This window comes from Falco peregrinus, chromosome 11 (assembly GCF_023634155.1).
Source record: "Falco peregrinus isolate bFalPer1 chromosome 11, bFalPer1.pri, whole genome shotgun sequence".
Taxonomy (NCBI): Eukaryota; Metazoa; Chordata; class Aves; order Falconiformes; family Falconidae; genus Falco; species Falco peregrinus.
In genome coordinates this window covers 11,697,893-11,710,777 of record NC_073731.1, presented here as the reverse complement: position 1 = coordinate 11,710,777, position 12,885 = coordinate 11,697,893, and the positions used below count along the sequence as shown (strand labels likewise).

The following is a 12,885-nucleotide window of genomic DNA, read 5'->3' as shown; positions in this document are numbered from 1 at the left end:
GGCAGGAACACGTTTCAAGCAGCAACATGTATTTAAAATAATGATTAAGATCAGGATTGGGTCAGTTTCAAGCCCTGACCAATCTTTCTTTCCTTGCCACATTATTCAGAATAAACTATTGCAAGATGACAGAATCTAGCAATATTTAAAAATTTCTCTGTTACCATCTAAACTCCAGCTAACATTTAACAGCAACAGCACAACAGAGTAAGAAATAAAGAAAAAACCCACCCCACACCTAGAGACAAAATGTCCAGGAACAACCTCTGAACTTTCAGACTCAGAAAACAAGAGCATGTTGTACTGCATACCACTCTAGAAGATAAGCTTTTGACACACTATCACTAACAAGTCTCAGCTCAGTATGTTAGAGGTTCCAACTATTTGTTCCACTCTGATATTTTAGCAACAACTCTTGCTTTTAAGTCTCTCATAGTATAACTGGCATTTGTACTCAACCACACTTATTGGCAACACATGACCTTCCTCTTACTTTATTTTTACTTCATTATCTCTTATCTTTTGCTCTTCTTTCAGCAGAACTTTTCCCCACCCTCACCTTTTAAAAACAAACAAATATATATATACACTTACACACATGCATATAGTTTTCTGCTGCTACTATCCCTTGCGGGATAGATTTCAGTCTGTTCATTATTGATGTGGCAAACTGTAAATACTAAAGTCAGACTCATTAACTGCAAGAATTAGCACATGCAGTGCAATTAGAGAGAATTTACCAGAGAAAGTCTTATGAAGAAAATAATTAAGCAATGAATAGCATCCATGAGTAATACCTTACTCATTTTACATTAAGAAAAGTAGAAATTCTTACTATGAATGAGACTAAGAAATACAGGCATTGCTCAGACAGTAACATTACATGGTACTTGTAGTAGTCACATAAATGTAATGCAACATTCCAGAGAGAAAACTTAATAAATTGTTTGATGATACATGGCAACATGAATTTACATTTGTTGGCTTCTTTATGCCAGTGGCTTCAGAGGTAATCACTGCAAATAAAGCCAGTGTTTTCAGCAGACCCTCACATCACAATACTATCCAGTGAAAGAAACAATGATAATGAACCGATACCCCAAGGGAGTGGGAGGAACAACTTGAGAAATCTCTTTTTCTGTCAGAACAAGAATTTAGGAGGTACTGTGTCACATATAAAATTTTTAAAAATGTCTGTCATAAAAACAAAACATGGCCTCTCCTAGTCTTCCATATAATAAGTAACAATTTTCACCTTTCCAGGTTATCAGCCTCTGCAGAACGGTCCAGATATGCTAGAATCTGTTTCTCCAAGTAACTGTCAATATTGTCCTCTGTCACAGAAGATGCACTGAAAACATTCTGGATGGCCGAATTTGAAAATATTGCCTCATATTTTCCATCAAAAATCAACTGCAATAGTGATCCACTTTCTGAGGAAAAAAAAAGATAATAGAAGTCAGTGTCAACTTTCAAACAACTTACAAGACCTAGTCAAATAAAAACATATACCACTCCCCTTTCAAGGAATTTTCAAAGAATGATTCTTCATTACATTGAATGCAGTTGCACCGAAACCAAGAATAGCAATAGCACGCATTACTTCATTCCAAATAAACTTTACAGAACTTGTATTAACGTTATAGTGAAATACAAACTGCCAGATGAATGTAATACAAAAACTTGCACTGAAATTTGAGGAAAAGTACATGGATGGCCTTTCAAGCACATACGCTACAATTGTTGAGGATGACTTCAATTATCACAAGTTTTCTTCCTCCAAAACATATGAGTGTGCTGCAGTAAAATTGTACAGATAAGACAATAATTTCACTGACTACAGAACCGTTTTAAGGGAAATGCAACAAATAAAAATGGTTCAGTATTTGCAGAGTTCAGTGAATAAATTCTCATGTACATTTGCAGGAACTACTCAGTCCTTCCTTTAAATGCTTAGAATATTCACAAAGAATGGGCAATATTATTTTATCTTTATAAAAGAATTATTTTCCTATGGTAAGTTCACTCTCTCAATGAGAAGTCTGCATATGGAGTTAGATTCTTCAGAGTAACTACAAAGGTGGATTTAGATCCATGAATGTTTCTCCACTGAAGCCTTTCAAGATAAAGGTAAGTCATGAAACGCTATACATTTGATTCCTAAGAAGCTTCAAACCCATCAAACTCTTGACCCCGGCTACAACTTTTTTCACAGAAGCTATCTTCCTTCTTCAGATACTGTAGCCACAGTGCAATCAATCCAGCAGCTGTCAGAACAACTTCACCATGTATAAACCTTCTATTCTTGAGCAAAAATACGTATCTGCCTATGCTGCAGCTGTGGCTACAACTCAGGTAGATGTACTAACTGGTTCTAGGCTAGCTGATGCAGATGCTGATAATGGTGCAGCTGAGTAAATGCAGAGATCTGCATAGGATACGTGCCTTAATATTAATCTGTGATTCTAGTTGGGGACTGCAGCTCCCATGCACTCAAGCATTACTATAGCTACACTAGTATTAGTACCCGAGCTAGCTAATTTAACAACAGCACAGGTAAAGATCCACACAAGCAGCAGCTATGCAAGAAAGTGAACACCAAACACCAACTCCAAGCTCATCCAGCTAAAATAAGCATTCTAAATTTCAGACGTAAAGGAAGACAGAGCGCAGAACCAACAAGAGCAGCGATGGACAACTTGGTAGGAATGGGTGATAGATACGCACTCATTCTAATCTCTCTGGACCAGGCTGATGGCCACAATTTACTTTTGTTCTTTACAGTGATCAGCTGAACGATGTACCTTGAAGGGCATATGCAAAAGCACAGTAATGATACTGCAGCCCTGCTGACGCCATACTCTCACAGAGAACAGAAATAATGAGAAACTTTCTCCAAGCTATGCTTTGGGGAGACTTTCACCAGAGACAACTTCTTTATACTGGATTACAGTTGCCAGACAGGCAATGCTGTAGTTTGTAGAATAAGTACTGGCTGTGAGGATGCTAAAGAAGAATATTGAGGTTTTCTCTTTCCAGTAATGCTGTAACATAACTGTAAGCACACAAAACCTGCTTTTGATTCTGTGTTTAACTTCTTATAAGACAACATACAAATTCCAGGTCACAGTCCTTAAATTTTGTTTCAGGATCATCAATAAGAAGGGCCCATGTAAGAATTGTCACAAACCCTATCATTTTCTATCTCTAATGCAAGACACCTTTCTTCAACAATCTTCCCCACATCTTATAGAAGCACACTACTTAAAAAAAAAGAACACTAAATAAAACCAAGACAAAAAAACACACCACAAACAGCGTACACAACTCTCAGTGAAAAGATGAGACAGATCTGACAGATGTCAGTCATGACACCTAACCTTCCTGGACAGTACAACAAGTGTTAAATACAAAGTAACATAAGGAAGTAGAGCTGAGTAGGTCTGTACTATTCTTTTCCAAAATTAAGTTCCTGGGTAAGGATAAACTGGCCTTTCCATATGCTACAACATCTAAATGTCTTAAAAAGCACAGCACATGACTTGAGCGCAACTGTATTTCTAGCCTATCTGAAATATGGAAGTGTCTTTTCGTGATCAATGTTACATTTTAAAAGCTGCTGCGTTCCCTGCAGGAACACTGGGTCAGTAACAACCTAACCAAGCCCCCTCAAGGAGTACTTTCCATCGCTCCCTCAAGCAGCTATGACTAAATAACTAACAAAACACAGACCCGGGAGTTCATGCCAGACTTTTTCTCCTCATGTTTTGCTGCGAGAGCGAGTTTTCGCCCAAATTCAGACAAGTACTCTGACTCGCGGGTCACAGGGCAGCCGAAGGAAGCCCCGGCGGCCCGAGTGCCCACAAGAAGCGGGCAGCGGCCGGACTCTAAGGAAGGCCCCGGTGCGGCAGCCGCGCCGCTCGCCTCAGCCCTGCCTGCGGCACTGCGCGCGCTCCCCCGGGCTGCGGCCCCCCTGAGCCCGGGCAGGATCAGAAAAGGGCGGGAAGGGGGGACACGACCACCCCCGCAGCAGGCACGGGGGGAGGGAGCCGCCAGCCGCGGCACCAGCTCAGCCCGGCGCCGGCCGAGACCCCGGTGGTTCCGGACACGCACAGCAGCGGTCGCGCACAGCGGTCGGGCACCCTCCCCGCGCCGGGCCGGGACCTCCCCTCACCTGCCGCCGCGACTTCGCCCTGCTTCCACTCCAGAGACTCCGCCGCGCTGAGGAAGCTCCTCAGCAGGGAGCGCTCCAGAGCCAGCATACTCCCGCCGCCGCTCTCCCCGCCCCGCTTTCCGCCACTGCCGCCTCGCTGCCTCTGCGCTGACAGGCGCTGCCGGCGTCCCCTCAACCCATGTGCAGGAGCCGGCCGCAGGGAGCCGCCATGACACCGTCGCGGGGCACGCCGGGAGGACGCGGCGCCGCGCAGGCGCGGCAGCAGGCCGGCGGCGGAGGCGGGAGGAGGCGCGCGCACGCGCGGCCTCCCCACTGCTCCGCCCCTTTCCGCACCGCGCGGGCGCGCCTTCGCGGGAGCCCCACGTGCGCGGGGCAGGGTGGGGAGCTCCGCGCTCCGCCCCCGCCACGTGCCGCGGCGGGCAGGGCCGGCGGGCTCCCACGCGCGCACGGCGCCAGGCTGTGAGGCGAGCGGGGGCAGGGGCCTCCGTGAGAGCCCCGGGCAGAGCGGCAGGGGCCGGCCGAGGGGCTCCCCCCTCGGGGTTTTCCCCCGGGGCTCCGTGAGCCGGCCTCCGCGGCCGCTCCCAGCTGGGTTCCCCGGCCCGCGGGGCGACGGGCACCTCGTGTTGTCTCTCAGGCGACGTTCGCACAAGGTTGGGAAGTGAGAATGTGTAAAACCAATTTTTCAGCTGCGTAGGTGAGGAAACCGATGGTGTTTCAGGTTTGAAGTAGGTTAAGAGAGGAAATGTGAAGTGTGCCTGGTATCCAGGCGGGATATGTTCAGAGCAGGCCCGGCCAGGGTGCCCGTGTATCTGGAGGTGGTGCGGGCACGGTGTGTGGCTGAATTGGCTTAGCGAGGCCAAGTGCTTGGTCCTTGGAGTGTTCAGAGCACACTGGATGTGGCACTTGGGGACATGGTTCGGTGGTGGCTTGGCAGCCCTGGGACAATGGTTGGACTCAATGGTCTTAAAGGTCTTTCCCAACCTAAACGATTCTATGATTCTAGGAGGAGATTAGGACCATGCTTCGGTCTGTCCCTGTACTTATTTCAGTATCTGTCTAGATAATTGTAGGAACGTAATTCTGTCCCGTTGTTTCTGAGCTTTTCGCTTCTGCCATGTGCATGTACATCGGAAGAGGAGAGAAAAAAGGCTGTGACTTCTTGCTCGTTCAAAATTGAAACAGTTGAAACAGTAAAAATGTTCTCTTGAAGGTACTCAAGTCAGAAACAAGAAGGCCATCACAGCAGGGGGCAAATTCTTGATATGCAAAGATGAATGTTCTGAATATGCCTGTACTGTGAAGGCTGTAATTCATTTCGCAATAGGGTGCAGTGTGTAGCGTCATGAAATGGAGTATTCTTCCAACTTACTTTGTTATTCTTCAAAAGTTAGAAGTCTTTTCATTGTGCTTCCATGTCTAACATAATTGTTAAAATTTGAGGAAGACTTAATGTAGCTTTTTAGATGACTGTAATAAGTTATTGCCTGTTTGGGCTGTAATATACAGGCTGTTCATTTCAAATTCAATTTTAATCAGATGTATAAGACTAAAATGCAGTTAAATAAAAATACTGCTTTAAAACTAATTTTCTGACCTGAAACAATCCATTCTGTTTTGACAAGGAATTTGATAGAAATTTCTGTAGTTAATAGATAGCCATCAACTCACTGTCAGTTCCAGGAACTGCAAATGAAAAATGAGTGTTCGTTCTGGAAGCAATGTGTTACAGAAATTCTTAGAACATAGTAAATAATTCAGTTTCCATGTACTGTGTTAGAAAACTCATGAAATTCATGAAGCTTATTTCATGAAATTCACTGTTAAAAGCAGAATGTCTGAAATCAAAACAATTTTACTTGCTATCTCTGTGCATATGGCAATAGAATTGTGATTCTGTATGAAAAACACAATAGGAATTAGGATGATCCTTTATGTTTAAATGTAACATATGGTAACAAGTTTCTTTACCTTCCAAGTAATAGACTTGCATTAAATATACGTAGATTTTCAAAAATTAAATGAATAAATTCTTAAGTGAGGTCTAACAAAAATGTAAAGTAACACTCTCTTTCACCACCAGCTTTTTTTTTTTTTTTTTTTTCAGGGACTTCAGAATATCTGTCAAAATACAACTAAATGAAAAATACATTTGTATCATCTGTTGATAATACTAACATAAAAAAATCCTGTTGTGAGGCTTTCTGATTTTTATTTTCAGGGAAAAGCAGTAAAGTAAAATGTTCTGGGAGTAAATAGTTGGTAAAGATAATTACTTAATAAAACCAAGGATTATTTTGCTGTCTTTCTCACCTCTGCCAGTTCCCCTAATGTGTGGGTTTCTTACCCTTACAATTTAGTTCTGGAGGCATCTAGAAACTATGGCAGTTATGTGGACAGAAGTACCACCAGCAGGACTTCCTGCACACCTGACTGACAGTGGACTGATTGTTACTGCTGTTGTGGAAGATGTTTTTGGTTGTTTACCAGTCACCATTTGCCGCAGACTTACCAAAGTCTGCTGCTTAAGCTTGATTCTCTAAATGATTTGAAGAATATATGTGTATTTCTCAAAGAATAGTCAACAAGTTCTGTTTGCATTTAACAATTACTTCTGCCAGCTGGCTCAAAGGGAAGCGAGCCTTTTGCAATACTGTGTAGTGCTGACTCAAGATTTTAGCATAGTGGTTATTATTTTTAAGCAGAAAGTAGATAATCAAACCTGGTACAAGAGTTTTCAGAGAATAACCATTTTTAATTTTCTTACAAGAGTGTAAGAAAATTTTCCAAATGGAAGTGTTCTGCTACTGTGGTATCTGAACTAGCACATGTAGTCTTCTTGCAAGGTATCTGTGCTGCTGTTTTGATGCAGTATTTATCTTCCATTGCAGGTTTTTTCCTAAAGCCTTTTGAAACGGATGATCTTGTTGTGGACTACCAAAAACCCGCTACCTGCAAAAAAAAAAAAAAAAAAGATTTGGTAAGTTTAAAGTAATTATTATTAGCATATGCATTTATTATGACATTTTGAACAATGAGCTGCTCTTTGTAAAATCTGCTGTTACATGAATGTTAAATTTATCCTCAGTTCTGTGTGCAAGGTCTTTGGTACAGCTGAAGAAAGAAGCAATTGTGTTGTATGCCATTTTTTAATAATAGTTGATTTGCTGTTTGAAAGAGTGTCGAAAGGGGAGGAGTTGTTGAAGAAAAAACCCACTCATTGGTATAGCAGGATGAAAGCTTGCAAGATTGTAACCAAACTTAAGCAATTCAGCAGAGTATTTGACCTATGTGGTGAGAGGAGGAGAGCTGGAAGGCTTGTATTGGGCAATTCTATCAGCTTTGCTTGACTTTGTGTCTATTAGTTCAGTCAAGCTATATCCTGATAAGCAGTTACTCTTTGTGAATCATCGTATTTAAGGTTGCATCACCTTGAGTTACAACATCAGAAACATACTTCAAGCTTGTTGAAAGCTTAGTGGCACCCAAAACACATCAGCTACATGTTCAAACTATATTCTTCAGTTTTGCTGAGTTAACGCACAGGCCCTCGCTGTTAAGGAGAGAGGCAGTCCCTCAGAAAGCTTCCAGCATACCTACAGCTTTTCCAATTACATTTGCAATTTAAAAATAAACACAAACTTACAGTCTAGAGGTGACAAAGGCAAAAGAATAACAATTATTATACAGCTGTTAGGACCTGCTAGTAGTATATCTCAATAGCAGGGACTGATGTGATATTTGACTTACAGTTGCTTCACTGCATTCACAAACTAGCGTTGTATCCATTGATTCTCTCAGGTCTGACCAGTTTGCCAACTTATGCTTTTGCTTCCTCCAGACCCTGAAAAACATAGTCACTGCTCAGAGAGGTGGAGGTAGAGAAGCTACACTTCTAATGTGCTGAAATAACAGCAGTTAGGAAATTCTTCTCTTACTAACAACTTTAGAAAGCAGTAACAGGGAGAGGTAGTATAGGCCACTGCACAACAAGAAAAGAGTGATTTAAACCACTTTCTGAGAATGTACAACAAAGAATGCAGCCAGTTGCAAATAGCCCGGACAGCTCTTCTCTGGTATTATGGTGACTCTACTAAAAGCACTGGCATTGATTTTCACCGATCACTTACAAAATACTATATACTGATATTACTGTATCTCTTTTTGTATGATACCCAAGATCAGTAAATAACTAGACAAAGATATCGTAGGTCACAAGTAAATATATACTGTCTGTAAAACAAAATTGTAAGATCTGAGGTGCAGTCTTCCTATCCCTAATAGGTTAGTCTTTCTTAAATTTAGCCATTCATTTACTGTTGTCTTTCCTGAGTTTCGTGAATATATATTTGCTGTACATTTAGCAAACGTTTATCTGTTCCTTCTTTGTTCCTCTTTCTATCACATCAGAACATACCTCATCTGAACTTTTATAAACTAATTCTTGTCTGGTTAATTAGCAGAAATTTGATCTGCGCCAACTATAGAGCGTCTGTGTGTTTTCAGATGAAGAAACCAAAGCTTATGTGAAAATAATTCAATTTACTGTTCAAGAAAGGATTCAGAAATTACTCTTTCATTAAATAAACATGTCATATCATGCCTGAATTTGGAAATGGTTTAATGCCTTCTTAAATGAGCTCTCACAGAATCATTATGTCATGATGTCTTAGTTTTTGATTCAGCAATATTACCTGTCTTTCTTTGCTAGCTTCAAAAAGAGAGAAGGATTTAAGACGAGATTTTTTTTTTGTTTTGTTTTAAATATTAAAGGTCTTTCAGTCATTGGTTTCTCTTGTTGGTCCAGAGAAAGCAAGCTGAACAAAATTGGTTCCAATCACATTACATCAAACAGAAATTTTTATCTGGAAGAAATAGAATCTTGTATTAAAGTTACATGATAACTTCAATCTCTTTTTTTCACTCGGTAACATGATTATATTTCTGAACAAAGTGTTAAAAGCATACAAACACCTGTAAACAAAAATATGTTTTTGATATGACCTCACATTTTCATAAAAGAAGGGATAGTTCTGGTTCTTGGTATGCACGTGTCTCACAACAAGTTCAGGTGGCTACTACACTTCTACTGTGCCACCCCTGTGAGGCTCTGTCGCCATGAGACTTGTAGGTTAATCAGAAACACTGATTACAAGAGGCAGTAAACGATGAAGGGGTGACGAGTTTCATATTCTGAGAACCTAGTTGAATTCCTAGCATATCGTTTTTTACCAGGTATCAGTGAAGCTCTTCAGTAGTCAATTCCAACTGTGCTTCAAAATCACTTCTAGTGCTGCTTTTTATGTTGGTCCTCCAAAGTCTGAGTACCTCTGTGACTTTTGATCTCAGTAAGATTTGGTGTGTGTCTTGGAGAATAAGGATCATTGGTCATGCCTATTTTATAATGTAAGATTTGGTGACTACTATGGATGAAAGGTGTGTGTGTTAATTACAGAATATTCCATGTGAATAAACAGAAAAACACCGGATATGTTTTTTGAGTATTTTTACAATGATGTAATAAGCAGTTCTCCTCAGCTTTTTGTCTTAGATTCTGAAAAACACAAGTTAAATTATAATGTGATTAATCATTAATGCATTTTTGGATTTGCATAAGTAAAAGTTCAGCATAGTGTTGCAATATGATAGAATTATAATAACGGAGGAATAAAGAGGTGTGAGCACCAAGTGTTACGGGAGGAGGCCTCAAATTCTGGAAGTGCCTGGAAATGACAGAAATTCAGTTTTTCTAGTAAATCTAATCTAGATAATTGCTTGTGCAATATTTATGGCAAGTTAATGTTTGACAGTATTTTCAAACATTATTTTGAATAACACAGAGCCTCACTGAGGATGCTGTTGGTCCTCCAAAGTTTGAGGTAGGCAAAACTAACTGCAAATGTTAGAAGTTGTGAAGAAAAAGCCGCTGGCAAAATGAATAACTAGATCTTCATGGAGGGAATTAGATGGAGAGAGAACATTCACACTTAAAACATCAATGGGTCTGACAGGCCTTTAGCAACCTGAAATTTGCACTAAAATGAATTTTCATATTCTCCGTGAGTTTCTCCCTAAATCTTTGAAACTACTAGCTGCTTTGAGGATTATCTGTCCTGGGAAGAACAAAACCAAGGTAAATGTCCTCTTTCAAAATCTGCCTCAAAATGCCTGTCAATGTTTACTGTATACTTATAATTTGACACAGTGAAGGACTGATGAGGTGGACTGATAATTAACAGTGGACTAGGATGACTCATTTCCCTGTCCTTCATGACTGCCTCTGCTGAGCTGTTCACTTCTCTTGGCTGCCCAAAGGAGAAACTCCGATACGTTCTGAGCAGGTTTCCAGAGAGTTGGAAACCCATTCTTTTACAGTCCTGAAGGTGACCAAAAGATTCTTCAGATCTCAAAACTTTTCCATGTACTGCCAGCATCTGTGATGCACTCGAGATTTTTTCATTCATTGTGCACAGTTGATAATCGTTAGACTCCACAAACATCAGGAAATCTGTTGGTGTCATTCACAACTCTCTTATTTTCCACAGGCAGAAATCTTGGTATTGATAAGATCAGGATTTGACTTTCATTGAAATGTTACATTAAAACTTGAACTGGTTGTTACACGTTACATTAAAAAATGTAACTTATGTACAATCTTTCAGATACTATGTAAAGTGAATGGTATTTGTTGTATTCCAGTCCCCTTCCAGGTTTCCTGTGGCAAATAGGATGAAAGTAAGTTCCCATAGGTTTTCCAATAGTTCTTCTCATTGGTAGAACTATGCCTTGCTTTTGTTGCTGTGGAAAAGTCTGTCTTCTTTCTGCTGTTGTAGGTTAAGGAACATTCTAGCAGGGTTATGACTAGAGAGCAGACTAGAAATGCACATGGTGAGAAATCATTTTTTATATCTTGTTGTGTGCCTGAGCTCTGATGATCTATTATACATCCATTCTGTTCAAAGGCTAATTGTACCAATTTATTAATAAAAATAGATTAGAAAATATTAAGGGATTAGTCCATGTCTACATGTTAATTTATGTTCTGCCACAAAATAAATTACAGGGCATTGTGACTGTACTTTGAACATGAGAATAGAGAAAAATATTCATATTGTCCTTAACCTGCTCACTTAAAAGCAGTTGCTTTAGACTTACGTTGCATCTCAGAGAAAGACCTCTTCTTGTTCAGCTTTATGAATAAAAAAAATTATTAAAGGCAAATCAGTTATTTTTTCTTTTTTTTTTTTTTTTTTTTTTTTTTTTTTTTTTGTCCTTATCTAGTCTTGAGTCTTGGTTTTAGGACATTTGAATTGCCTAAGGTTCTATTTGGCTGGGTAGTACCCCTAGCTTTACTGATAAAGACTGGCCTGAAACAAATATAGTCACTTTACTAAGGATCAGAAGTTGGCTAAAAATAGATTTACAATAACAAAATTGGAGGGAAAAAAAAAAAGTAAAAACTTATCAGAAAGTTGTTAGATGTGGGAGTCTATTAAGAGCTGGAGAATACTTTTTGTCTTTGTATGGATTCACACAGAGCAAAAATATGTTGGTGGTCTGATGTCCCAGAGTGGCTTTGAATTGTCTGAATCACAGAGCTGCATCATAATGACTCGTTCTCATTGCATACTGACATCCCTGCTGGGAAAGAACTGCTGTTTCTTCCTTGTAGCAATTTCAGTTTGCACATTTTTTTTTATACTCTCACTGAAGTTTCTGTTCTTACAGACATCTACAGTTGAGATTGCCTTCTTCAAGAAGACAGGTACTGTTTTGCAGGTGCAGTGGGTCATTTGTGTCTGTATTAGAAGCAAGCGTTCGCTCCTCCAAATGGAAAAGGAATATAAAATCCTATCTAGCGTCTTGTAGGGGCTTTGCTGTATCTGAAGTCCCTCCCATGAAAACATGCAAGAGGATAGTAACAGAAGTACCGGTTGCAAAATTGTACTGTTTGTGTACACGTTTCCTTTATGTATTTAACATCTAAACCCTTTAAAATAAAGATGCTAATCCTTATAAAACAAGCGAGCAGCCAATGAAAGAAAAGCCTTTCTGAAATAACATGATCAACTAGTGCCATGAATTCTTTGTATTCAGTTCCATGCAGCTGAGAACTATCCTGCCTGGGATGAAACAATATATAAACTCTGTTTTTCAATGCCATAGATCAGTCCTAGAATGAGTGAACCAGGAATGGCACACACAGAGTAGATGCTTCGCTAGCTGTATGTTCTTCTAATCTCTCTGGATGTAGATCAGACGTTGTGGTTTTTTAGGACAGTTTCACAAATTTATGCTGAGGGCGGTATGGGTGAAACCAAAACATACTTTTTCCAGAAGCTGTGATTTACACACACACACCCTCTTACGCTTATCCTCTTCTATAACATTGGTGACACAGTGGGTGACCTGTCCGTCTACAAAGTCATTAGAATTGTTGCTCGCTGCATTTCTCACAAGGAATTTTCAGGTACATGTTAGTATTACCGCCAAATTGTTGCCAGCATGTTTGGGCTAAGAGCATATGACTTGACGTGTGGCAAAAGTCCTACAGGAGTTACTTCTAAAAATTCATAAGCCAACACAAGATGAGAAGAGATCAGTCCAAAGAGGCATAGTGATGGTGCCCTCCTGGATACAACATCCTGTCTTAGAACTTCCAAGGAATAGGTTTTGGGTTTCTGCTACTGCCCGTGTCTTGATAATATTCTCAG

General features: G+C 40.3%; 1 protein-coding gene across 1 annotated transcript in view; it reads right to left on the bottom strand.

Moving 5' to 3' along the window:
• The window catches only part of TTC27 (tetratricopeptide repeat domain 27), a 126,668-nt gene extending 122,248 nt beyond the window's left edge, over positions 1 to 4,420 (bottom strand). Inside the window, exons 1-2 of the mRNA XM_055816414.1 lie at positions 4,175 to 4,420; positions 1,256 to 1,433 (exon numbers count right to left, since the gene is read on the bottom strand). Coding sequence (XP_055672389.1) covers positions 1,256 to 1,433; positions 4,175 to 4,262 — 266 coding nt within the window. The 5' untranslated portion in view covers positions 4,263 to 4,420. The remainder of the gene's footprint in view (positions 1 to 1,255; positions 1,434 to 4,174) is intronic.
• Positions 4,421 to 12,885: the final 8,465 nt, after the last annotated feature.